The 27,138-nt window shown below is 42.9% G+C and overlaps 1 protein-coding gene across 2 annotated transcripts in view; it reads right to left on the bottom strand.

The window, feature by feature from the left end:
* The window catches only part of HYOU1 (hypoxia up-regulated 1), a 114,581-nt gene that overhangs the window by 7,105 nt on the left and 80,338 nt on the right, over positions 1 to 27,138 (bottom strand). The window contains exons 17-22 of one of the 2 annotated variants that reach the window (XM_085849989.1): positions 26,915 to 27,040; positions 17,289 to 17,410; positions 11,363 to 11,450; positions 5,982 to 6,104; positions 1,115 to 1,248; positions 794 to 878 (exon numbers count right to left, since the gene is read on the bottom strand). In XM_085849989.1, coding sequence (XP_085706115.1) covers positions 794 to 878; positions 1,115 to 1,248; positions 5,982 to 6,104; positions 11,363 to 11,450; positions 17,289 to 17,410; positions 26,915 to 27,040 — 678 coding nt within the window. The remainder of the gene's footprint in view (positions 1 to 793; positions 879 to 1,114; positions 1,249 to 5,981; positions 6,105 to 11,362; positions 11,451 to 17,288; positions 17,411 to 26,914; positions 27,041 to 27,138) is intronic. The other variant, XM_085849990.1, reaches the window with a different exon arrangement.

Raw genomic sequence — 27,138 nt, 5'->3', positions numbered from 1 at the left:
AGTTGTTAAAGTGCCAATTAGACGATTTGTGTTCTCCAGTGTTCAGGTGTATAATTTAATTGTAATAATTTTTTTTTTTTTTAAGCTTTCAAAGGTTGCTGAAAATAAATAAATACATAAATAAATTGGAAGGTCACTCTCTCTGAATTAGATGTCCAGTGTCTTTTTACACCACCTTATTTAACACATTACATTAATTCTTCATGGCCGTTTGGGTCCTTCATTACATCCGAAAAGAAGTTTCCCGTTTCGTATTGTTTATAATTTTGTTTGACTGCCAGACAGGCAGAGTAAAAAAAAATATCTCACTCGTCTCTGCACATGTGCAATCGGGACGAATTCAGAGCCAAAATACAGGTTCCCTTTCCGATTCATGTTCAAATATATCATTCAATTGAAATAAACTTGTTCTTCAATCATAAACTGACGTTTATGGAGACAGACAGACAAAAAGACAAACAGACAAAGGGAACCAATTACTTAACCCTGCTTTTTGCGTCACATGCACACGGGGGTAAAATAGCACAATTTCATTCTAGAGCGGTTGAACAGGCAAGACAAATACAGAAAGGCACAAATAGAATGATAAAACTACTGTCCTGCATATATAATACCAAATCCAAGCTTGGCTAAAGGCATGTTCTATTCTGTGGTGTTTATACCCTTGAAATAAAAAAAAAATTAAATACAGCAATCAAAACTCAAGCTGATTACACTGGTAAGTTAAAAATAAAATAAAAACAAATAAGGCAATGAAGCAAGAAAAGAATATAAGAGGAATTTGTCAAATTACTGAGGTATTATGAATCATGGACTCGAACCCAGCAATCTCAGTGGATGTCAGTACGTGTTGTTCAGCTGGGAAGAGCTTGGCGAGGCTGTACATTGTCGAGGGAGGTCAGGAAGGATATTGGGAGTGGAGGAGTGGGTCGAAGTTAAAGAATGTTCAAAGACAAAATGTCAAAAACGGTAAGAAGCAACAATCAAATCGTTTAAAAAAAATGATTCGAGGCCAACAGATTAACCAGAATGCAGTTTGTAAAACACAAAACAAAAGTGGTTGATTTATAAAAGTGTAAATAGATAGGTGTTAAGGGGAACAAAGAAAAATAACCTGAGGAATGTAGAAGAATGGTTGAGTGTTACATTTAGTGCTTGGATGAGCGCAGGTCGAGCCTGTGCCTCTACCAGTCGAGTGGAAAGTCCACGCCATGCTGATCGAAGACCTCTGTGTTTGTTCTTCAGCATCTGTCAGGGGAAAAGCTTTTATCAAACATATGGGAATAAAAAAAGGTCACTCGATCAGTTGGAAGCCTGTGCACCCACAAACAGCATGGTCCTGCATTCGATCCCAAACAACTAATTTATTAAACAACAAAAAAGGCTGTTGGGTAATGTATGGTCACAATACAGACCTTTGAAAGGGTTATAAAGCTAGCTGTCTTTTTTTGCAGAATTTTTTACACCAATAGTGAATCCTGCCATTTCAGGTAGAGCACAGCTATATGCCTGGGAGATTAATGAGAGTTAAAGTTTATAATGATTTCAAGGGCTTGAAGGATGGCATACTCAGACAATACAAATGATTAATAAGCTTATGTTATTTGCTACAAGTGAAAAAAACCAAAAACAAACAAAACAAAACAAAAAAAAACCTTTGAAAAGTTGCAGATTGGCTTTGTGTTCAAGTTCATAAAACAGCTGAGAACAAGCCAGGGTCTACAAAAGATTAAAAACAATTGAATAGAAGAAACCAGCACTTATTTTTATTTATTTATTTGTTTTTACAAGAAACAAGAAGTATTTTCTTATCTTGCTGGGGAAGGCAGGTGCAGATCTGGGTTGGTGGATAGGTAGAACAATGGATGAAATCAACAGGATATCAATTGAGGTATGCGAACCATCAGGTGGAAACAACGATAATTCGATGCTTTGGGCGTTAACCCTTCCCATCCCCATTTTTTGCTCCAACAAAGGGTTGATGCACAAACTTAAGCCTCTCCTTGCTCTCCATCCCGACAGTTAGCAAACCTCATTCAACATCCTGCTGATTTAATCCGCATGTATATTGCATTGTCGTAATTACGAATGTTAATCGTGGAGAGAAGAATGAAAATAACAGAGTGGAGTAAAGTGATTGGAATAATTAATATTCATAATTGCAATCTTTAAATACAAAAGGCTTTTGCATTTTTTATACATTTCGCAAAAATGATATGGGGAAGGGGTGGGGGGGGGGAGGGAGATTGGAAGAAAGAGTAGGCACATCATCCAACAGGGGGGGGGGTGGGGGAAAGGAAGCACACCATACGAACAATATGATAAGAAATTGAATGGACCATTTATTCAACTTAACATCAAATTAACAAGATGGTAATTTATCAGTCAATGACTGATCACAAACATCCCATTCTGAATTAAAAGTGACCCCCCCCCCACCAGGTCTGAGATTCAATCAGAGATGTCATTTTCAGTCAAGAACGGGATGCAACATGCAGGAGCAGGAATGAATAACTCTAGGCCATTCCTGATTAGAGAGATTTTTTCTTCCCAAGCCAAGCTTCATGATAAATGCAAATACAGTAATACCCTGATTTACTATCCCCTTTTTACGTTGTTTCGTCGTCATGCTCTTCATACCATTACCTGATCTGCATTGCCTCAACTCAGACTTACATCACTTTAAAAGCCATACCTTTTATTATTGAGCACTTTCAGAACGTGCAAGACCGATAAAGATGCCAGAATACATTGCTAAAATACCAAATTGGGAGATCGCAAAATTGCTGAAAGAACTGTACTTTGCATTGAACATATTGGAATGTATGCCTGGTATTGGCTTAATGGTTAGGGTGTTGGGCTTGGGATCCAAAGATCCAGAGTTCACATCCCCCTCGGCTGTTGAATTACAACCAGGTGGGGTTGACACTGCCTGTCATCCTTCTGACGTCGGCAAAATGAGTGCCAGCTTGCTGGTATCCTGTGTCGGAGCGGCGACCCGTCCACGATTGTACCCAATAGCTAAGGAGACTGCTTAGACATCACCAATGCTCTGCACAGAGTTTGGTCCCAATGGATGGGTGGATATTGAAATGTACTCTACTGTAGATTGGTAAAGAAGCATTGTAAAAGTGTTACCTTAGAAGTGAAATTAGATGTTATTTGTCAGATGTATGTTGGTGATGGTGCCGTTGATGTCGCCAGGTTATTAAATTTGCCTTCGACTACGATGCATACCATCGATAAAAATGCTGAGGTTCATTGAAGGAGGAGGAGGAATAAGAAGAGATATTGCCAACTGCGCCAGCTTCCAGAAGAGGTTTATTTATATTTATAAATGTCTGGTAATTGTATTTTAAAAATTTATTTATATGTTTGTGTACTTGAATATAACTGTCATTACGTAATGAAAAAGAGGGTACGATCATAGGTTAAACAAGAGCTCAAGTGAGCACAATATACGCCCGAACAAGAAGGTATATACAGAATTGTGCTACTACATGGAAAACAGCATCCTGGTTGCCATGGCAACCACTTTAGATGACTAACGTATGTCGCGACACACCGTCTCCACAGTCTGTACCTATGTACCAAATATGAAACGTGAAAGTTGAAAACTTTGGGAGTTACAATGCGGACAGGAATGGACGGACGGACGGACAGACGACCGGTATCACATAATACGCCCCGATATATGTATATATATGTATATATATGTATATATATATATATATATATATATATATATATATATATATATATATATATATATATATATATATATATATATATATATATATATATATATATATATATATATATATACACACACATATATTGTTGCGAATTTGCGCCTGCCGGCGTGCGATCGGCCGCTCGACTCGAATGGCGGCCGCCTCGCCCACCGGAACGGACAATTCTGACGTGACCCTCTCGGAACAACGCTGGGAGCTAGTCACGGGTGGGGGTTTAACTTCCCCACGACCGTGCCAATTGTCCACCCGTGCAAGATAGGGTTGCTCGCCAAATTCGATCTACCTAAGTACCTGCGCGGATGGTCGACCGGGCGATCGTACCTCGCCGCAGGCCGACTCCGGACACGAACCGCTTAAGCGGTCCGTTCCGTGCTACAGTGATAACCGAGCGGTGTTATCGTTGGCCTCAACGGTTCCGATTAATTATCGGGCGTATTAAGCCCACTACGAACCCTTTACGTGAAGCAGGATGGAGGGTCAATTAAAAGGAAGGAGACAAAGCGAAATGGGCACAGTTCAACATGCAAGCACTTTATTTACACGACACACGGAGAGCACACATATACAGCCAAACAGTCAAAATGCACATATAGCAATTAAAACAAAAGCAACAATGCAGAGCTACAACCGAATAAGACCGACACACGGAAACACTTAAACAGTTCTACTTTACAAGACACGGCGCCACAAGATCCATACAAAAACCCCGAAAAGAAATGGTGACTTCCCTTTGGGCCGTCGAGTCCCTCTCCCACGTCCGTCGACGTGGTCGCGCATGGCCGCGACTCCGTGCCCTGGCGTGGTAGGCGAGTCCTCTCCGGCGTGCCTCGCGCCGGCACGTGTTGGCCGCTCGACGCCACAGACTGAGTTTCCGGCGCTATCCCAGCGCGGATAGAAGGGGGGGAAACGTTGTTGCTCGAGGTCGCGGTGTGGGGAATGGCAGACGCTCCGTCCCGCCAGCGGGGTCTCGGGACCACCCCACAGAAGATCAGGCCAGCGGCCACCACGAAGAGAAGAGGACGAGCAAGCCGGAAGACAGGAAGAGGACGAAGAGAGCCAGAGCACCTTTTCCAGCGCTCTGCCCGTGTCCGACTGTAATAGCCCGGGGCTCCGCCCTTCACTCCGCCCCCGTTTTCGGCTCCGCCTCCCCTCGAGCTTCCTGGAGAAGCTTGTCGAAGGGGGCGTGCCCTCACGCTTTCCCTCCACCCCGCTCCATCCGGGGGCCGAGGGAGTCAGTTTTTGGCTTGGAGCCAGAGCGTTATTCCCCCAAAAAGAGGCCCCCACCTTTTCTCACCTTTGACCTGCATCGCTCTTCCGCCACTCCAAAGCGCGGGGAAGTCAGACAGGAAAAACAGGCGGGAAAAATCCACGCGCCATCGTTGTGCCTTCTTCTTTCCCTCCTTGCGTTCTCGACGGTTTCCAACGCGGAAACCGTCGTAGTGTGGACCGTGGAGGATGGCGTTCGTCAGCGGGGGTAGTGGCGAAGATGATGGTGGTTGTTGTGAGGGTAATTGTAGCGTGGTTGGCGTTGTGGCGTAGTTGGTGGCGGTTGTTGTTTGCGTGGAGGTTTGCGTTCGTCAGCGGGGGTAGTGGCGAAGATGGTGGTGGTTGTTGTGAGGGTAATTGTAGCGTGGTTGGCGTTGTGGCGTAATTGGTGGCGGTTGTTGTTTGCGGGGTGGTTTGTTGTTTAAAATAACAATAGAAAAAGAAAAACGGCTATCTCAAAGGATCGCAGCCCGAATGAATCACATAAATTCCCTCTAGACAACGGATTTGGGCTAACTACACATGTACTTAAGAGATATCTCACCTACGGGACCTGAATGGTGGTTTGCGAATTTCCACAGCCATAACAATATATATATATATATATATATATATATATATATATATATATATATATATATATATATATATATATATATATATATATATATATATATGGCGTATAATAAAGAGTAATACAATACGTGAAGTGGTGACGTGAGGAACGCATCCCCCGACATATTCCATTAATTATTATGGAAAAAAAACTGCTTCGATTTACATAGTTTCAACATTCATTGCACTTTTCAGAAACGCATCCCTGGCGTAAACCGGGGACTGACAGTATTGCTGTTCGAGTTAAGCGACAGAGATTGATGATCGTTTTGAGCATTCTCATCGTGGGGCAAGAGGTGTAGAGTATATTACAATTCATACAATAATTTACAGAAAGAACGATACCTTGGTATCAGCTGCGTATCCCTCCTCATCAAGCCAACCGGAAACGGTACGCAGGGTTGTCTCGAGCTCTGCTCGCTCCTCTGGCCTCGTCACTGCATGAAGCTCCTCATCCTCCAACTTCATCTTTGGAATATAAATTATTAGACCAAGTTGATAAATGGAAATAACTACTATTAAAAAGTTGCAGAAGTGGAATCAATGTGGGACAGGACAAATGTCAATGTAAAATGAATTGCTAATCGCCATTTCTCATATTCACATCCACTCCCATGACATGCAATATTTATTGCTGGTTTTGTGTAATGCCCAGTTGAAAGATGAGTTTAAAACACAGCAATAAAAAAACAAATACTAAAATCTTGTCCTTTGTATACAGCTGCCCAACAGCAATGACATCATAGAGAATGCATTCGTTGAAAACATGCACGTAATCATGCCTCTCACCCAAGCTACTTCATCCATAAATTACAGTGGCTTCAATTGCCACCATGGCTGTTTATTACAGTGGCTTCAAGACGACTGTATTGGCCAACTACAAATCAAGGTTATGTTGGGAGACTTTCTGCCTGTTATCAAGGCTTCCTTGAATGGACAGATTCCCAACTTCAATCTCTCTTCCAGTTAGAGAGATTATTATCCAATTATCCAAAAGAGATTATCCATTTATTTTGGATCAAGGAGAGTCCAAGTCCTGACAGGTTGTACAGAAGCAGCACACTCACATTTGAGAGTTTGAGTTCGATTAATGAACCAACTACAACATATTGGATTTGGTTTAGCACAGGCAGGGCATTGCACCACAAAGTTCACGGTCCCTCGGATGGACATTAGGTTGGGGACCAGTCTGCTAGCACCAACTGGTGCATCATGAAGCTCCCACAATATTTTTTTGACAAAGTAGATGAGTTGTTGCTGGCATAATGGCCAAATTCCACAAATTCCTATTCCAACGCACCGGGGCAATGCATTAACTGCACAGCTGCAATCACTCGCAATGATGAAAACCAGCAGCCGAGTGCTGTATATGCTGTCCAAATGTCCGTATTCAAAAATTAAACCACAAAGCTGACAGACAGCTGCCCAGTAGGTGAGGCCAATGTGTCATATTTTGGTTATTTTGCAAACCTGTCCAACTGTCCTGTCAATATCCTTCGAAAAAAGGACAAGACAGGAGTGCAGACTAAACAAGAACAGTGCTCGGACGAAAGCATCCCTCCACCAGGCTAAACAGTTTACGTTTTGTATCACAATGACAGGCTGGATCTGCATCCTGACCTTAACCAAAATCTAATCAGGTTGTTCCAGTCACCGACCCAACTCATTCAGCAACATTAGTCATAATCTGTCCACAACTTTGAGATATCGTGCTATATATTGTTGCGGGCCGGATATCGGCTGCGAGCACGACCGCTAGGTGGAGCAGTAGGGTCGACTCTGCCGAACACCCGGAATTTAGATCAAACCTTTCGGAAAACTCCAAGGGTACCGGTCCCTTACCGGACCGTGAATCGTGAATAATTGACCACGTGGGGCAGGGTTAATTGCCAAACTTCAATATACCTAATTACCCACGCGGACAAAGCTACCGAGTATTCACACCCTCAACGGCACTCGTACGGGATGAGCCATATGCACGCTCGACCCGTGCGTGACCCGAGTGGATAGTCACCGAGCTTCCGTCAGTTCCAAATGCACACCACTACGGCAACAACGGCCTTTCTAATTCCCCAACACGCACCGTGTTAAACCAATAAAAGAACCACAAAAATGAGCCGATACATTTAACACATGGGTTTATTTATAAAGGGGGGAAGGAGGGAAGCACGCAAGGGCAGAGCTATCATGACTAATAAGAGATGAAATGTACAATGAGCAAGCACTTAACGATCTCTAGTAACAGACGGGCCCACCGACAGACACACACAGATAACCAGACAGACATGGACCTGTCCACCTCGTGTGGTTTGGCTGACAAGAGCAGACGAACCAGGCGCCAGCGAGCCGCGAGCAGAATCCAGAGCTCCCTTCAGCGCTCGTCCCGGCAACCAAAACTCTCCTCTATATCCCAAACTGTCGAGAAGGCAGGAGGTTTCTCTGCCACTTCTCCAAGTCTTTGAGTGGAACGTCAAAGCGAGGGCTGATAACTCCACACTGGTTCAACCTGCCCATCAGATTTACCACAACCTTGCCTGCTTGATGGTCATCAACTATCTCAAAAAACTCTCCCGTTCACTGACAGAGAGACGGCCGCAACCGACTTGCGGTTCTTTTGGAGGAACGATCTCTCCTTGTCCGATCATGCCGCAACCTTATTCACCCCCGTCCAGGGGGGGTGAGGGGGCGCCTCCGCCCTCCCGCTATCACTCACTGGACGGTTCTGGCGCGCAGAATCGCTCGTCGCCCTGTCATTGGCCAAAACGAGCGGCAAGTCCGTCGATTGGCCCGGGGGCGTGGTGACGTCAAGCGAACCGCCTTTCTCACCGTCGCGGGGGTCTGATTGGCGGCCACCTCACTCATAGCACGCTGATTGACGAGGGCCGCCGCGAGGCTCCTCCTTGAACTCCACCATGGCGTCGGCCAGATCGAGGTGAAGGTGAGGGTGATGCTGGCATTGTTGTAGTTGATGTTGGTGGTGTAAAAATAAAAGAAAACCCTGACTATCCAAGTAACTTCGCAGCGCATGTACATTTAATTACCCATTAGACACGGGACTGGGACCCTAACTAAAAACACATACCGATATAACTGTTCTATAGGACCTGTATGTTGAGTGCTCATGGCTTCCAGATTTACAACAATATCATCCCTATCTCTAATTGATGAAGAATCACTTAAAAAAAAATTATAGTAGCCAGATCCAGATCTTCACCAAAATACAACAAATTCTTCCTTGTGACACACCCAACGTGTTCACCAAGTTTTATCCGAATCCGTCCACAACTTTTTGAGATATCGTGCTGTATATCGTTTTTGGCCCTATCTCTCAATGGTGAAAAATCACGAAAATTCTAGTCGTCAGATCTGGATCTGGATCTTCACCAAAATCTAATCAGTTCGTTCTTGTCACACACCGAACCTGTCCACAACTTTTTGAGATATCCTGTACACAGGCAGAGACAAAGACAGACAGAAAGAAAGGGGTGAAAACATAACCTTCACCTTCGGTGGCAGAGGTAATTAGTTCAGGTGCAACCAATCATCTTCAAAATCACACACAAAGTTAATTTGCCTCCAGCCGTGTTAAATTGTAGTGATTCTGATTTTTTCAGAATATAATTCGCTGTTCCTGCAAGTGTCCTCTGCTGGGTAGTGGATTTCACAGCAAAGACTCAATCGTGAGAACCAAGGAGCTTTCAAAAGACCTCTGGGATAGAGTTGTGGAAAGCCCAGATCAGGGGATGGGTATAAAATATTTCAAAGGCTTTGAATATTCCTTTGACCACAGTCAAGACAATCATTAAGAAGTGGAAAGCGTATGGCACCAAGACCCAGCCCAGATCAGGCCATCCTTCCAAACTGGATGACCAAGCAAGGAGGAGACTGATCAGAGAGACAACTAACAGGCCAATGGCAACTTTGAAAGAGTGACATGCTCGTATGGGAAAGACTGGTCACTGTGTGCATGTGACAACAATATCCCAAGCACTCCACAAGTCTGGCCTGTATGGAAGGGTGGAAAGAAGGAAGCCATTACTCAAAAAAGCCCACCTTGAGTCCCATTTGAGGTATGCAAAAAACCACTCCAGAGATTCTGAAGCCATGTGGCAAAACGTTTTGTGGTCTGACAAAATCAAGATGGAACTTTATGGCCAAAATGAAAAACGTTACGTTTGGCACAAAACAAATAGCACATCACCCAAAGAACACCATCTCCAGTGTGAAGCATGGTGGTGGCAGCATCATATTAGGGGGATGTTTCTCATCAGCAGAAACTGGAGTGCTGGTCAGGAAAGAAGGGAAAATGGATGGAGCAAAATACAGAAAAATCCTAGAGGAAAAACGTGCTGCCCTCTGCAAGAAAGCTTAAATTGGGGCGGAAGTTCACCTTTCAGCATGACAACGACCTGAAGGTACACTGGAGCCAAAGCCAAAGGTACCTCCAGCCAAAGGTACACTGGAGTGGCTAAGGAACAAAAAGATAAATGTCCCAGTTCGAGCCCCGACCTAAATCCAATCGAAAATCTGTGGATGACTTGAAGATTGCTGTCCATCAACGCTCCCCACGTAACTTCACTAAAAGTGAACAGTTTTATACAGAAGAACAGGCAAATATTTCCCAATCAAGGTATGCAAAGTTTGTAGAGATCTATCCCAACAGACTCACAGCTGTAATTGCTGTCAAAAGGTGCTTCCACCAAGTATCAAATCGGGGGGGGGGGGGGGGGAGGACTTAACCAGCCAAGATGTTCTAGTTTTGTATTTTTAATGAATTTCCTGAAATTTGTAGAATTTGTTTGTCACTTGGAAGTTGTGGGTTACGATGTGCAAATAAAGGTGAAAAAGTCTGTTAATGCAATTTAATTCCAGGCAATAAGGCAACTAAAGGTGAAAGTTTTGAAAGGGGCACTGTATATCGTTTTGGGCCCCATCTCCCATTGGTGAAGAATCACTTTAAAAAAATGATTGTATCCAGATTCAGATCTTCACAAAACTGGAATAAATTTGTGCTTGACACACACCCAACTTGTCCACCAAATGTGGTCAGAATGCGTCCATAACTTTTTGAGATATCCTGTTCGCAGACAAATAAAGACAAACAGTGCAAAAACAACCTTCGTCCACCTTCCGTGGTGGAGGAAACAACAACCTATGTTGAGCTTCCATATCTACAACAAGTGTGTGTGTGTGTGTGTGTATGTGTGTGTACGTATGTGTGTGTACGTGTGTGTGAGATCGTACTGAAGCTTTCTGATGTGGAGTGAGACACACTGAAATGATAATAAAGATCTCCCAAGTTGATTGGGCAATTTAACGATAAAGAATCGGAAGAATTCCATTGTTTTAAACGCACGCAGTGTTACAGACTTAAAGGTGTATTGAGCAGCTTAAGCGGTCCTTCCATGGCATGGCATTCCAATTACAAAAGAAATCACAAAAAGAACAATACCATTGTAACAAAGCATATATTAATTAATACGAAAAATATTCAAATAATAATAATAGTCGTATCATTTGGCAATAATAATGAACGTTTTATCCCCACACTGGCCAATTCAGAGAAGATCCTTTCATGTGGGCATCATGAAAAGGCAAGCTCATGCTCAAGCAGTACGGCAGGCAGGTCTGCTTCAAGGTCGTGAAGACCAATGAAACTTTGGTCCAATGGACCAACGGGGCCCTCGAGTTGAATTAAAGAAAATAAAAAAAATCTCGTGTTGTACCAGAGTATCAAAGATGAAAGCTTCCAAGTTACTGAGCGCACGTTCTCTTTCTGCTCTATCCTCATCGATCCTTGCCAGCGCCTCCAACCTGAAACAAGAAATCAGTGCACTGTGATGCACCACATCGTTCTAAACGATTTACTCAATTCATTGTAGTCCCTCAATTGCCCACATTGTAATGTTATTTCATGACAAAATATTCCACTGTCCCATGACTTACCTTCTTACCCTACCCTCCCTTTATCTAACTTGTGGAAGTTGGGCCAAAGTCGTCGGCTCATGATAACCGATAAGGTTTCCACAATTTAACCTCCAATAAGTCGTTTCGTTACTAAGAGTTGTTATTCTGCATTATCCTGCATGTAGTCAAGGATGTTAGGGATTTTTGGGTTCAGATTCTTCCAAAAGCACCAAATTTGGCCCATATGTTGCCCATACCATACTTTTTTGATTTTCGACGGGCGCCCCCTGGGGCCGCCATATTGGCGAAATCCAATTATGGCCACCATCTGGGTTGGAGGTCAATCATAGTTAAACAAGGACAAATGTATCCAAGAGCCGAGTCATAAAGGTTTTGTCTTCACCAGAAGAAGAAGAAAAAGAACAACGCGGAGCTCTCTTAGACCCAGCGTTCGCAACGCGACGCGGCTAAAAATCAAAAGAACTACAATCATGAATAATGCCACTTTTTAGGGGTTTCGGGGTCAGGGAATCTGATTCTGATCTCATTTTGATGATTTCAGGTCATGGTCACACCATTTTGGGTTCAAAGGTCAAAGATCAAAAGTGGTACTACTAAAAATTCAACAAAAATTATTGAGGAACAATTTTTATTAAAATACTTCGGGAATAACATCTGCTGACAAAACGCCGCTATGTACGCTCAGGACATATCCGTGGAACTCGTCCAGTGAGAAGTTGCCCTGAGCTTTACTATCTATATTGTTACGGCTGTGGAAATTCGCAATACACCATAAAGGGTCTTTAGATCAGTTATGACGCTAAGTTTATGTGCAGATAGTTCCCCACCGTTGTTTAAAGGGAATTCTTCGTGTTCACCAGGCTACGACTGAGATAGCCGTTTTTCTTTTTCTATTGTTATTTTGAACAAACCTCCGTGCAAGCAACAAGCCGCGTTGAAAACCGTCGAACGAAAAAGGGAACCAAAAGAGTTCCCTTTTGGGCGCGCGGATTTTTTCCCACCTATTTTTTCCCCGCGCTTGGTGTGAAGGAAAGGGGGAGGGCAGCTCGCCGCCGATTGGTGGATGAACAGCGTGAGGCGGTCGGGGTGAGGGAACGCCCCTTTTCGGGAACCTTCTCGAAGGGAGGTGGAGCCGAAAACGGGGAGGAGCGAAGGGCGGAGTCCTGCGCTATATAAGGCGGACCGCGCGCGAGGTCCAGGAGCTCTCTGTCTGGGTCGTCGACATCATTCTCTCTCTGGTCCATTAGCTCTCTGGGTCGTCGACGTCATTCTCTCTCTGGTCCATGAGCTCTCTCTGTCGGGGTCGAGTGCTCCTCTCACTTGGTGGCCAGGGTCGAGCTCGCTCTCTCTCTGGTCCAGAAGACATCTCTGCCTCTCCTTCTTGGTGCAGCGCTCTCTCTCTCCCTCTCTCGGTCCTGCGCTCGTGGTCCGGCGAGCGGCCTGTTGGTGGAGATGTGGAACGGGAGGCGTAGCAGTGCCGGCTGTCTGGTGGACGTGCGTGTCCGGACGAGGGGTGCCGGAGAGGGTTCGCCAGCCGCGTGGGAGGCCGGAACCAGGAGCGACCACGCTGACGGTCGTGGGAGACTGGACGACCACTAAAGGGAGGTCTTTCTTTTGTTTGTGTGTGTGTGTGTGTGTGTGGCGCCGTGTCCGACAAGTAAACCTGTGTAAGTGCCTATACATTGCTAATAATTATAGTCGGTGGTATTGCTTTCATTTCTTTCTTGCCTGTATCCGTGTTTCATTTCGATTTGCCTTGCTTGTAAATACGTGCATGATTCCTTGCTTGTGTTGTGTGTGTAATATGTGCTTGCTTGAATAAATCTCCTTGTGTGAAATGTATCCCGTTCGTCTTTTTCCCTTTTGAAAGTGCCATCTTGAATCGCGGAATAAATTAGTAGTGGGTTTTGAACACCCGGGTAAAGAAGAGAATCTGATCCGTCGAGGTCGGCGATAACACCGCTCGGTTATCACTGTAGCACGGAACGGACTGCTTAAGCGGTTCGTGTCCTAGGCCGACCTGCGGCGAGGTACGATCGCCCGGTCGACTACTCGTGCAGGTACTTAGGTAGGTCGAATTTGGCGAGCAACCCTACCCTGCGCGGGTGGGAAATTGGCACGATCGTGGTGAGGTTAAAACCCCCACCCGTGACTGGCTCCTGGCGGTAGTTCCAGGAGGGTCACAACTGAATTGTCCGTCCGGTGGGCGACGCGGTTGCGATTGGAGTTACGCAATCGCTCGCACGCCTGGCGGGCCAGAATTCGTAACAATATTATCCACATCGTGGGTGGTAAAGACCTTGAAACGGCTGTTGGTGGGTACCAGCACCCTATCCTGAGCATGGCGAGCACACACTGCATGCGCAACATCTCGCTTCACTTCCATGACGCGATTGTGCGATACCGAGATACCCTGTTCTTGGTCAATCCCAATCTGTTTTTTTTTTGTCCCGTGCGTGTCCATGCAGCTTGAGGCCACGATACAGGGGCAAGGGGGGGTTCTCGCTCCTTGTCGTGCCGTACTGCAGTCGTCTTGACTGCATGGTGCGTACCCTTACTAGTATTGTAGATGAGCAGTTGTGAGATGTTGCATGCGATCTTCTCCCGCGCATCCAGATTGGCGTCGCTACCGATCTTCTCATGTCCACGAAGAGCTGACGGGCCCCGGAGAACTACCTTGAAGAAACTCATCTCCTCGTTGACTGGAGCCGTGAGGCAGTTAATAGGGAAGGAGCCGTTGAAAGGCTCCTGACGCTGTAGACAAAACTTGTGCATCATCACCACAGCCCACATGAACGTAAGTGCTTCCTCTTGACCAATCTGAGACCTATACGTCTTGGCCAGCTCATCAACCACCTTCAGTTTGTAAGATATGTAAATATCCTTCCTGTCTTCATTCCCCTTGGAAAACAGCCCATTCAGGTAGGAGGTCATCCTTGTATCGAGTTGAGTGTGGCTCTTTTTTGTCTCGGCATGGGCGACCTTGATCACTCATAAGCTTTTGATACATCCCACGTAGCTCTGAGAGCTTAAATACGGTGGCGTCCGAATGTTCGATCAGGGCTACAATTTGAGCGCAGATGATGGGATCGAAGGGCGGAGGTGCGGGACCCACCGATTCTCGTCGCTCGGTAGCGCGAGCGGAGTCTCGCAAACGTACATAACACTGATGGTGATAATAGGCATCAGCCGCATGTGCATCAGATGCTACGGAAACCAGTCTGCCAAGTAAATGAAAGTTTTTGTTCGTCTTCGCCAAACTCTTTAGATTGGCATCTACGACATCAGTTACTACCTTGTGGACGTTGGCCTGGTCCTCCCCCTCACAGATTACACAACACTTGACATTGGCTGGAGGCTGAAATTCCCCAGATGACCTGATTTTTTTTGGGACGACTCTGAGAGCCGACTTCTTTGTCTAGCTTCTCTCTCGCCCGTTTGACACGAGAACTACTACAATAACTCCTGCAAGTTTTGTGATACCTGGCCTTATGTGATTTAAGAGTTGCTGCAATGCCTGAGCCATCATTCAACTGACTAATCGTGACATTGATACCAGAAGGAAGATTATTGGCATTGATAGCATTGAAGTCTGAGATTTCTCTCAAGTGATACAAGTCCCTCCTCCTGAGGAGTTTGCAAGGCTTTTCCAGTTTTGTCCGAATGACAAAGACAACAGAGTCCCCAATTCATAATTTCGGTAGAGGACATAGTTTGACACTCATATTATGTAGGCTGGTCGTCGCGATGAACTTTCGTCTCGTCATCACGGCGATACGATAGCAGGCTGAGTCGCAGGTTCCGGATCCACTCCTGAACATGCAAGAACAGGGATAGGATAGTCTCGTGAGATAGCGGAGACGTCACAGCTCCGAATGGTATCATGCACCACAGCCGCTGCTGGACACGTTGACGCTCACAGACTTGGTATTATCTTAAAAATGAAAAAAGTTTATGACATTACAAGTCAAAATTAAAAACATTCAAAATTAAAAACATTCAAGTCTTATTTTCTAAATGATTAATGGGTTCTTTTGATTGACAACCCAGGTAGGCCATAGAGACCGCAGGCAGGCCATTTTTGAAATGACACCCCCAAAACGCCGGGTTTGACCCAAAAATGACCTTTATGGTGACCTTGAGGTGACCTTGACCTCACATCGTTGAAATAAAATCAGAATCAGATTCCCTGACCCCAAAAACCCCTAAAAAGTGGTATTATTCATGATTCTAGCCCTTTTTTTTTTAACTACGATTGACCTCCAACCCGGATGGCGGCCACAATTGCATTTCGCCAATATGGCGGCCCCGGGGGGCGCCCGTCTTGGCACCCGGCTATAATCGAAAAAGTATGGCATGGGCGACATACGAGCCAAATTTGGTGCTTTTGGAAGAATCTGAACCAAACAGTCCCTATAATGCCCTAACATCCCTGACTAATGACCAAAGCAAGGACTTGCAGACATTAAACTTGTAAAATAAGATGGAAAGGTTATTGGAGTAAAGGAACAACGCAATAAAACCTCCAAAAATCCATTGATAACCTTTCGCGTCGTTTCAAATAAAATTTGAAAACAAGATTGCATGTGCATTTAACAATGCAGACTTGGTTGGGAATTTCCAGCAGAATATAGATCTGAGAATAAAGCATCGGTATTATGATCCATCAACATGCGGATTCACATACCCACTCAGTGAGTGACAGACTGATAACAATATGGGACTTTCAAAATGGCGTATGAATACTAATGAGGCCTTTCGTGAATATGCTGTGTGTGCGTTTCCAGTTACTCACTTCTACGAACTGGGCACTTTTAACCTGCCATTCCTCAAGCGAAATATAAGTGAAATAGTCTAACCATTTTGGAATTGCCACTTTCGCTTAAATGCTGAAAATTGTTGTTTTCCTGAATTCAAATCGGACTCACAAAAATATAGAAAATACAAGACATATCCGTGGATGAGGTGGTGAGTTCCTACCATTTTCTGTTAACACAAGCGAGTGGCGGCAGTGCGCACACAAAAACACGAAAGCATTTCAAAATGTAAAGCTTATCCACATCCACTTTGTACTCAAACTAAACTTGATGAAAACAATAGATGAAAACAAACAAACAAACAAAAAAAAAAAATACATGCACACATGTAAAATTGATCAATTACTGCTCTCCTGATTCTCATAATAAAAGGTTTGTTGAAAATTTGATTATAAAAGCTCAAATAGTAAATAAACACAAGCGGTTACAAAACCCAGCCGTCTCACACTGCATGGCGGACAGGCTAGTTAGGCATATTTGTACTTCGTGATTTGGCCCTTTGAAATTTTGACTCAATTATTAATGTTTTCTCAACATTCTCATAATAAAGGTTTGTTGAAAATTTGGTGACAAAAGTTCGAATGGTAAAAAGGTTATGGCCTGGACAGATACACTGACACACAAAAGATTGCAAAACCCCATCTGCCGCTGCCCGGTGGACGGGTTAATAAGTTATTGAATAACAAATTGTATATTTTTATTATTTATGGGCTCATGTTTTCTGTCTCCACATTTTACTCTCATCTTCCTGGACCACAATTTTGATTAAAAATGAAGCAAAACAAATTCTTGACAATTACTTGACCATCACGTCATAAGACAAAAAAATATTCACAATAAAATGTCAGTTGCACAAAATTAAATCCATTACTGAATATCACCATTCGTACAAAAAAAAAAAAATCACCTGCTTTTGGACTCCTCAATCTGAGTAGTGGAAGGTGTTGGGTAATCCATCACAGTCACCGTGGCCATGACAGGACGTGTTATTTTCACTTTCCGGGAAACCTTTGACTTTGGTTCATTAACCTAATAAATTGACAAAAATCCAAATGTATTAAATTACACGCTGCTTCTGTATAAAAGACAATGTACAAAATGGTCATTCAAATAATGTAAGAATTTTAAACAACACCAATATGACATCACTTGCCCAGACTTAAGCACATCAAAAGAAAACAAACAAAAAATTGTGGGAGGGGGGCAAGCCAGCCAGCTTTAACAGTTGAGGAAAGTCATAATAGCAAGGGAGCAAAATAAAAATAATTTCCAGGTTAAAAATAGTTTTTTTAAAATTTATTTATTTTCAATTCCAAAACCACCTCTGTTTACAACATCAGCAATGAAACAAGAACTTTAACGCAAGTAGTCTTTTCTTGACAATTGCAATAAACTCGTATCACGATTTACCTGATGCATTTAGGGCTCCAGTGCCGAGTCTGAGCTGTATAGCATACCTTGAGCATAAGGCTGGCTAATGGCAGCAGATAAAGTTAGTTACCTAACAAAGACTGGAAGAAAAAATACCCCCAAGAAGGAGTGCCGGTCATCTCTGCCAGAGGTCGAAAGTAACTCTGTGCCAGACTGGAATAGGGGCAGTTCATAAAGTACGTACGCTCTACTTCCGGGTTTCAAAACCACCCACCCCCCTCTGTATGCAGGCAAGTGACCACCCACCCACCCACCTTATACATCACTAATCGCTTGCAAAGCCAGCAGTTCCTTATGAACCGATGTTTGTAAGCCATGACTATGTAGTCCCTAGCAGTGTAATTTACCATTTTCTTTTAATACCACAGCACATCAATTTTGTAAATAAAAGTACAAATTGACATTCAAAATAATGTTAATGTCATCTATCTATAATTCCAGTAGTGTGTGTGTGTGTGTGTGTGTGTGTGTGTGTGTGTGTGTGTGTGTGTGTGTGTGTGTGTGTGTGTGTGTGTGTGTGTGTGTGTGTGTGTGTGTGTGTGTGTGTGTGTGTGTGTGTGTGTGTGTGTGTGTGTGTGTGTGTGTGTGTGTGTGTGTGTGTGTGTGTGTGTGTGTGTGTGTGTGTGTGTGTGTGTGTGTGTGTGTGTGTGAGACCGCGACAACCTCTGGTCCGATCTAATTGAAACTTGCCAGGTATATTGCTGGAGACCTGAGGATGTGCCTTTTCAAGGTTTGATATTAATCGGACAAGTGCTACGCAAGTTATGGCCATTTATTTACCAAACCAATGGCAAGACACGTTGTTGCGTGGGCGTGGCCGATGGGGAAGGGAAGCACAGCCACGTTCCCCATTACGGGTTACAACGTACGGGCTTCCGGAGAGTGATGACTTCGTGTATTCTAATAATTTCTCGATTTCTTATGCGCATTTATAGATAAACACAATGGCCCAAGTTATGATCGTTTTCCTATTAGACGGTGTATAAATTTCGGTAAGATCAGAGTGCTGGTATGCTCCGAACCAGGAAGTAAATTTTTTTTTGCACGTTTTTTTTCGTGTATTCTAATAATTTCTCGATTTCTTATGCGCATTTATAGAGAAACACAATGCCCCAAGTTATGATCGTTTTCATATTAGATGGTGCATAAATTTGGGGAACATCAGAGTTAGCTGGTATGCTCCGAACCAGGAAGTAAATTATTTTTTGCACGTTTTTTTTCTCCTCTTTCCTCTTCTCTTTGTGTTTTTCCTTGCGATGACATTGGGAAAAGGCAAAATACGTTGGCGCTAATTGAATAATTGGCTATTAAGAATAAATTGTGAATAATCGTGACTGCCATATGCGAACTTCCGGACAGTGAGGACTTCACTTCCGGAGAGTGACGATTACTGTATTCTTTCTCGATTCTTTCTTTCTCGATTTTCTTAAACCCAATACCCCAATCCAGTCAGTGACGATTACTGTATTCTTTCTCGATTTTTTTCTTGATTTATTGACTGATTGTATTCTTTCTTTCTCGATTTTATTAAACACAATGCCCCAATCCAATCGTTGTTTACGAGAGCGAAGGAACGGCCTGTGTGGTTGTTGTTTCTGGCACGCGTTTTGAAAGTTTTTTTTTTTTTGCATGTACGGCCACGCACGTACGGGCACGTGAGAGCGAAGGAACGGCCTGTGTGGTTGTTTCTGGCATGCGGTTTGAAAGTTTTTTTGTTTTGTTTGCACCTATGGGCACGCACTAGTAAATGAAAGTAAGTGTGCATATAAACTTGTATTCCATTGTTTTAGTTAAATCTGACAAAAGCTTCAAATGTAATATTTGTCTCGGAGAGTTCCGGTTCTTAATTTTTTTAATGTACGTACTTTATGAACGGCCCATACGGGGAATCAGAACGAAGTTTGAAGGGCTATAAAATCGGAACGAGAGCAAATTTCAAAAAAATTCCTCGTGTTGTTCTAGATAATAGTCCATAGTATCTGAATCACTAATAACATTTGATCTCTCTTGATAAATGAGGGAGGAGATACGATTTGAAATCGACGATTTTCACAACTCTGACAGCCTCGTGACGTTGACCTCGACCTTGGACGACCTTGAAAGTTGTATCGTTGTGCATGTCTCATCGACCTCTATCCATTCCACTATTGGTTATTTGTCTCCACTCGGTTTGATTGTGAACGGACGAACGGATGTACAGACTTCGAGACTGGGGTTATTAGGTCATCTCTACTGAGATGATAGAGATGACCTACAAATCAAATAAATAGTGTAATGACAACATAGCTGGATACAAGGATGTTGTATAATTGCAGTCTTTCATAAAAACTATTCAGTTGGCCTATAAATTTTACGACGCAAGCACAAGACACACTTTCGCCATCTTGGCCCATATAACAAGACTGCTTGAAAATTGGGAGTTAACTGCCATTGAAAAAAAAAATGCAAACATCTAAGCGATTTTGTGTGCAGTCACATTCTGAAAAACACTTCTGGTAACGTGAAAATATGAAGACTTTTGTTTGTGTAAACAGTACGTAAACATGTATATCGATCTCACACAAGGAAAGTGTAGTTTTGAACAGATTTATCCATCATCATCCTCCATAACAGCAAAAACTATCCTTCCTCAAAGAGATGATAACAACATGTCAAGTCTGCCTGTGGAGGCACTATCCATTGGGACCATACTCTGTGCAGAGCATTGGTGCTGCCTAAGCAGTCTCCTTGGCTATAGGGCAAAATCCTGGATGGGTCGCCACTCCGACACAGGATACCATCAAGTTGGTACTCATTTTGCCGACCTCGGATGGATAACAGGCAGTCAACCCCACCTGGCATTAATTCAACAGCCGAGCGGAATTTGAACTCGGGATCCTTGGATCCCAAGCCTAACACCCTAACTATGAAGCCATCCTGCTCACAAACGTAGACACAAACAGGGGTGAATACATAACCTCTGTCCACCTTCAGTGGCAGAGATAACAACTGAAAGGACAATGCAGGTAAACCCAACCTTTTGAAAATCCATTAATAATATTAGCTTTCTGCAATTAACACTCCCCTCCACCACCCTACATTTTCCAATCACAATATACCCATACATTTAATAAATCCTCCAACATGAGGTTATCCCAGAACGTATCCCCCGCGTTGGAGGAAGTTTTACTGGACTTTGTCTACACGCTCAGTAGTGTTTGACTACACGACTAAGCAGTTAACACGCATGCCTGTGAAACTGTAGGTCCTGACTTTGAATCTCGCTGGCATCATTTCAAATCTCATATATCTCCTTCAGTTGTGTCAAGATATCGCACTCGTGATTTCACAGGTATCCACTAATCTTTCATTGAAGCATGTTAAATCTTGTGTTCAAGAGTTTATGGAAGCTCTAAGCGGAACGCAACGCACATTAAAGTTGCAGAAATGAATGGACATCCACAATAAATGAGCAGCATCTGTTTGTGGGTTTGTTTGCTTCTTTGACTGCTATGAACTCCTGAAACACTGGATGGAATGGGTTAAAAACTGGTTTTTGAACTCAGCATATACATGGGATAGATAGATTACATATATATATATATATATTTTCCTCCAGCCTTTAAAATCTATTACAAACGCCTTGATGGCACTTTGAAAAACCTCGAGTTTAGCTGTACTTAATTGGGCAAAATATTACAGCATAATCGACCAATCTAATTTGCTGCTCGCTCTCTGTATTGGGGAATATAGGGGCTCGTAGGAAATATAGATCATGCACAGAAACGCAAAGCAAGAGTTTGAGACTTTTCCCACATCCTTGTAAGGTGTTCTATGAACGCTCTATAATCTTTTCTGTTATACAACATTAAAATAAACAAACCTTTCATTTATTTAATGCTTCAAATGAATTGCAAACAATTACAATGCACTACATTTAAATATGTAACATACACCAAACAATCTTGCATAACATTTTGGACAGAATAATTTTCGGTGTGTATCCCAAACATTTATTTTTTGCTGTTAGTAAACGTGGGTTGAAATTGAGCCGAGTGAAGGGAACTTGTATAAGGAACAAGAAGAGGGGACGTGAAAGAACTTGTGGCACACTAAGATAGCGCTTGTCCGCAAGACCAAAGTTTAAAACCATTCAATTACAAATTACTTGGGCAATTCTAAATTATTGTCACTTGTAACAGGTTTCAATGGGGGAAGGTTTGAAGAAAATAATAATAATAATGATGATAATACTAAATTAATTAAAGAATGTTAATCCTTTGGCTGCCATTTCTCACCCACAGACACATGGCAAAGCCTGCATCACTGAAAATTTAATTAAAAACTTAAATTTGAGATAAACAAGAGATTACTTAAAAGTGCAATAACTGGTTTACAATTTTTCTTTATTTTCTGAGGCAAGCATGTGAATAGGTGTTTCTGACTATTTTTGATATGCTGAATTCAAATTTCTAAACGGTTTTGCTCCATCACCTCTAGTTTTTGTTGCTTTCACATATCCCATTTTTAGCTCGCCTGTTCGAAGAACAGAGAACTATAGCGATACCCCCGGCGTGAGCGTGAAAATGTTAAAGTTTTTGGCGCAAGTTATTTAATTTCTAATGTTTTTATCTACCACACTTTTTTACTGATTACAATATACAAATACATATATTGCTTTAAAATTATTTGGATCAGACTTCACTGCAATGCTTTATAAAAAATATTATTAGACTCGTCTTTTTAGACTCGTCTTTTAAAAACGATAAATGTATAAACAGGCGAGCATTGGGTGGCTTTGACACCAACTCTGGTTTTTATTATAATGCATATATTTATAATATAATGTGTTTATTTCATATATTCAAATGGCATATTACAGAAAGAAACAAAACATAGACACAGAACACTGAGAGAACTAAATATTACTATGACTTGGATATAAGCATATATACACATCATAGTACGACAGACAGTCAGAAGTGAGTTTTTTGGAGGATCTGGTGTACTTCGCCTTCGGGATGTCGCGCAGGAGCATCCAGCAGAAGTCCGCCATCATGCTGGGGTTCCACTTGCCTTGGTAGTTGCTCTCCATTTTAGAAATATCTTGGTGGAACCTTTCCCCATGTTCGTCACTTACTGCTCCGAGGTTATGGGGGAAGAAGTTGAGGTGGCAGTGGAGAAAGTGAATCTTGAGACATTTGGCACCCCATATCCTGATAAGCCTGCAACAACTTCTCGACACGCATTTGGTAATCTAGTGCCCGTGTGTTACCAAGGAAGCCATGGCAGACTGACTTAAATGCTTCCCATTCAATCCCATGCTCTGTTCCTTCAAGGTGAGCTTCTCCTCGAATACCTCATCCTTCAGCACCTCCCTGATCTGAGGTCCGACGAAGATGCCCTCCTTGAGATTAGCAGAACTGAGACCTGGGAACAGAGTGCACAGGTGTTGGAAGGCAGCACCATCCTTGTCCATGGCCTTCACAAAATTCTTCATGAGGCCAAGCTTGATATGAAGAGGGGGAAGAAGCACCTTGTTCATGTCCACCAGAGGATTTTCTTGGACACTGTTCCCCAGGCACGAAAGTGCTCCAAGACTCCCAGTCCTTCTGCATGTAGTGCTTGGACACAGCCTGACTGTCCCAGAGACAGAGAAAGCAGCAGTACTTCGTGAAGCCCGCCTGCATACCCATAAGGAGCCCAATGACCTTGAGGTCCCCACAGAGGCTCCACTGGTGCTGCTGGTACTTGACAGCTTCCAGAAGGAGCTCTATATTGTCATACGACTCCTTCAAATTAACTGAGTGGCCAATGGGAATGCTGGGGTATTTATTCCCATTGTGCAGGAGTACAGCCTTCAGGCTTCGCTTGGAAGAGTCAATGAAAAGATGCCAATCTGAGGGATTGTGTGGGAAGCCAAGGGAGCTGAACAGGACAGAGACATATCGTGCAGTAGCATAACCTGTTTTCCATGTCGAAGAGTGAGGCGAGCTCCTTGTTCCGTGTCCTGAAACTGCAGATCCTTACATTTGCCTTGACCAGATTTCACTGCTTCAGCCAGGAGGCCAGGAGCTCTGACTGCTGCTTAGAGAGGTACAAATCCTGGGCAAGGTCATTCAAGTCTTCCTGGGTGATCCAGTGGTGCTCACTGCCACTTGGTCCGGAATAAACAGAGACACTGTCTTAAGAAGAGACCAACTTGGCAGAATTCGCTTCTGAGGACATTTCCTCATCTGATGAAGGAAGAAGATCCTTATCTGCTGGGAGTCTAGGGACAGGGAGATCATCTGAGTGGAGAAGAGGTTGGGATAATTGAGATGATGGATAGCTGAGGGAAGGTTGGGATAATTGATTTTTTTTTCTGGAAGAAATATTGAAACCAGTAATATTTGTTAGACAAAAATAACAATCGTCTGCATGGCTTCGTCGTTCTCGCCAGATCATTGGAACAGCAAAGTTGAAGGCTGCTTTCTTGCCATTAAACCATGCAGTTAGCCCATTGTAACAGGGCTTACAACAGATGTGTGGGGCCCAGGGTTTGTCTTGATCTCCAATTTTACAGTCGAAATAATGAAAGTAAGCAGTTCTCAGGAGGGGAGTAATTCTTCGGCGCTGTGCAACCGTCGTTTAATCCCCGCAGACGTAACAAAATGAATCAGCTTTGTTGACGCATCTGCGGTGTTTTGAAGTGCCTGAAGCCATTGTAGAGATATTTAACAGCTCACAATATCTGAAAAACAATATCTTTTATATATAAAAGTATCATCCGACCGGATAATTGTAGAGCAGCACTAGCCACCCTCTCTCACCACCAGTAAGCTACTGGCGTTCCCAGCCGCACAATGCACATGTTTGACCTACGGAGTTTTTTGGATGACGCAAATAGCGTCATCGGCTTGCCAAAGTGTTAATTTGAGTTCAGCATCCCTAAATTAGTCTAAAACACCTATTTATGCAGTGTATTACTGAAATATTTAGATATTTTTGGGTCGAGGGCTATATGTATACATGTACGTACATGTATACATGTATATCTCAAAAACTAGAGGTGATGAGTGAAAATGGATTTCGTATCTGAAATCAGCACCCCAAAATTAGGTTAGAACACGTATTTTCATGCGTGCCTAAATTTATTTGTAAACCAGTGTAATTAGTTGAAGCAAATTTTTAGGCTTTTCAAAGGACAGGTTTCTTATTCACTTTTGTCCATCTCTATTCCTGCATGTGGCATGTTCTCTGTGTGTCTGTCCAATCGTATTCCTTCCTTCACTGCTACAAAGTTGCTGTGATCTCTCATGTTGCTGTGATCACTGCTACAAAGTTGCTGTGATCTTGCCATCTCATGTGATCTCTCATTTCCAATAATTTTATTTTCTTATTTTTTTAATATCTGCTAACCTCCTGCAACCCTGACTTTTCTTACAGATCATATTTGTACATTTGTCAAATGTCTGCTTGTTCTCTTCTGTTCCCCTCATCTTCTGTCACATTACGTTACTCTTTTATGAACCTTGACTTTACATTACAAAAAAAAAAAAAAAAATTGAACTATTTGTCCGATATCAGATGTGACCACCCTGTCAGGTACAGTCCATTTTACTATGTGCGAAGTTGATTTTGCGATCTCCTGGTTTTTGGGTCTCATGGTCATGACCACAATACGTTACTCTTTATGAACCTTGACTTTACATGAAAAAAAAAACAAAAAAAAAATTGAACTATTTGTCCGATATCAGATGTGACCACCCTGTCAGATACAGTCCATTTTACTATGTGCGAAGTTGATTTTGCGATCTCCTGGTTTTTGGGTCTCATGGTCATGACCACAATACATTACTCTTTATGAACCTTGACCTTACATGAAAAAAACAAAACAAAAAAAAATTGAACTATTTGTCCGATATCAGATGTGACCACCCTGTCAGGTACAGTCCATTTTACTATGTGCGAAGTTGATTTTGCGATCTCCTGGTTTTTGGCTCTCATGGTCATGACCACAATTGACAGTTGCAATTCCACGTGGTATCTGAAAATCTCACGGAATTGGGAGTTACACAGGGGACCGTGAAGGGCCATTTTAAAATCTCTCGAGAGTGGCTTCAGCCTTTGTCGCTATGTGAAAGGAAATATTAAATGCCCCCCCAACCCCATTCCTTATGAGGTGTACAGAAGTGTTTTAGGCCCCCACAAAAAAATTATATACCGGGCAATGCTGGGTAGCCCGACTAGTTTAGTTTTACCTAGTTTAATGTGTTTTACCTAGACTAGTTTAATGTGGAAAGCAAGATTTACCAATTTCAATGGTTCCATTTTATGTTTTTGGGGAGACTACCGTAGTTTAATTACAGAACCGACAGGAATTAAATTAGAATGCAAGTGAAGACAGAGGAAGAAATATGGAGAAAGGAAGGAAGACGACGACTATGAGCATCCATGTGTGTATTAGCAACACAAAGAACAAATTCATATCAAAGCCTCCAATAAAATTAAACAATCAATCCAGGGAGATATCACAGACAATGGAAAGATGTGCAAATGTGAAATGGAACGGTTTATGCAAGAACAAATAAATAAAATTATGTAATAACCATATGAAAACTGTTCAAACTAGAAGGGCACTCGGTAGAGTGCATACCTCTGCCACGCAATGCCTGATCCACGAGAACATATTGGGCTGGATACATTTTTGAAATGTTGTGCTATACAGTACTATATCGTTTTTGGCCCGATCTCTCAATGGTGAAGAATCACTTTGACAATTAAATAATTAATGTGTATGCAGATCCGGATTCAGATCTTCACCAAAATCGAATCAATTAGCCCTCGTCACACACCCAACTTTTCCACCAAGTTTCATGCAAATCCGTCCACAACTTTTTGAGATATCGTGCTATATATCGTTTTTGGCCCTATCTCAGGCTAAACTGCTTTAACCCTATCAGTTTAGCCCAATCTCTGCAGGATATCTCAGGCTAAAGATAGCCTGAGATATCCTGCACACAGACAGAGAAGGGTGAAAACATAACCTCATTCCACCTTCGGTGGCAGAGGTAATGAATATTACAGTATAGTTCTCAACCTCAATTCAAAGGAACAAAATGTTGATGTACTATTCAGAACCTCAGGTGCAGCTGTAGTTGGGCTTGGTGCATCCGCCGGACCAGGGGTTGGATTTGGCTCCTGTGCACCTGCTCCTCCTTCAGCATCTGTATCCCCCTCTCTCAATTCCTTCCCTTCATCCTCCTGCTGAAAGCCAGAAGAAGCCATGCTTGCCGTGTACGGTACATTGGACAATTCACTAATGGTGTAGGACAAATTTTTTTGGTGCAGGTTCCTGCTTCTCA

Source organism: Eptatretus burgeri, chromosome 12 (genome assembly GCF_056783735.1).
Source record: "Eptatretus burgeri isolate ZD-2024b chromosome 12, Ebu_testis_v1, whole genome shotgun sequence".
Lineage (NCBI taxonomy): Eukaryota > Metazoa > Chordata > Myxini > Myxiniformes > Myxinidae > Eptatretus > Eptatretus burgeri.
The sequence above is the reverse complement of the archived record's forward strand: the minus strand, read 5'-3'. Positions and strand labels throughout refer to the sequence as shown.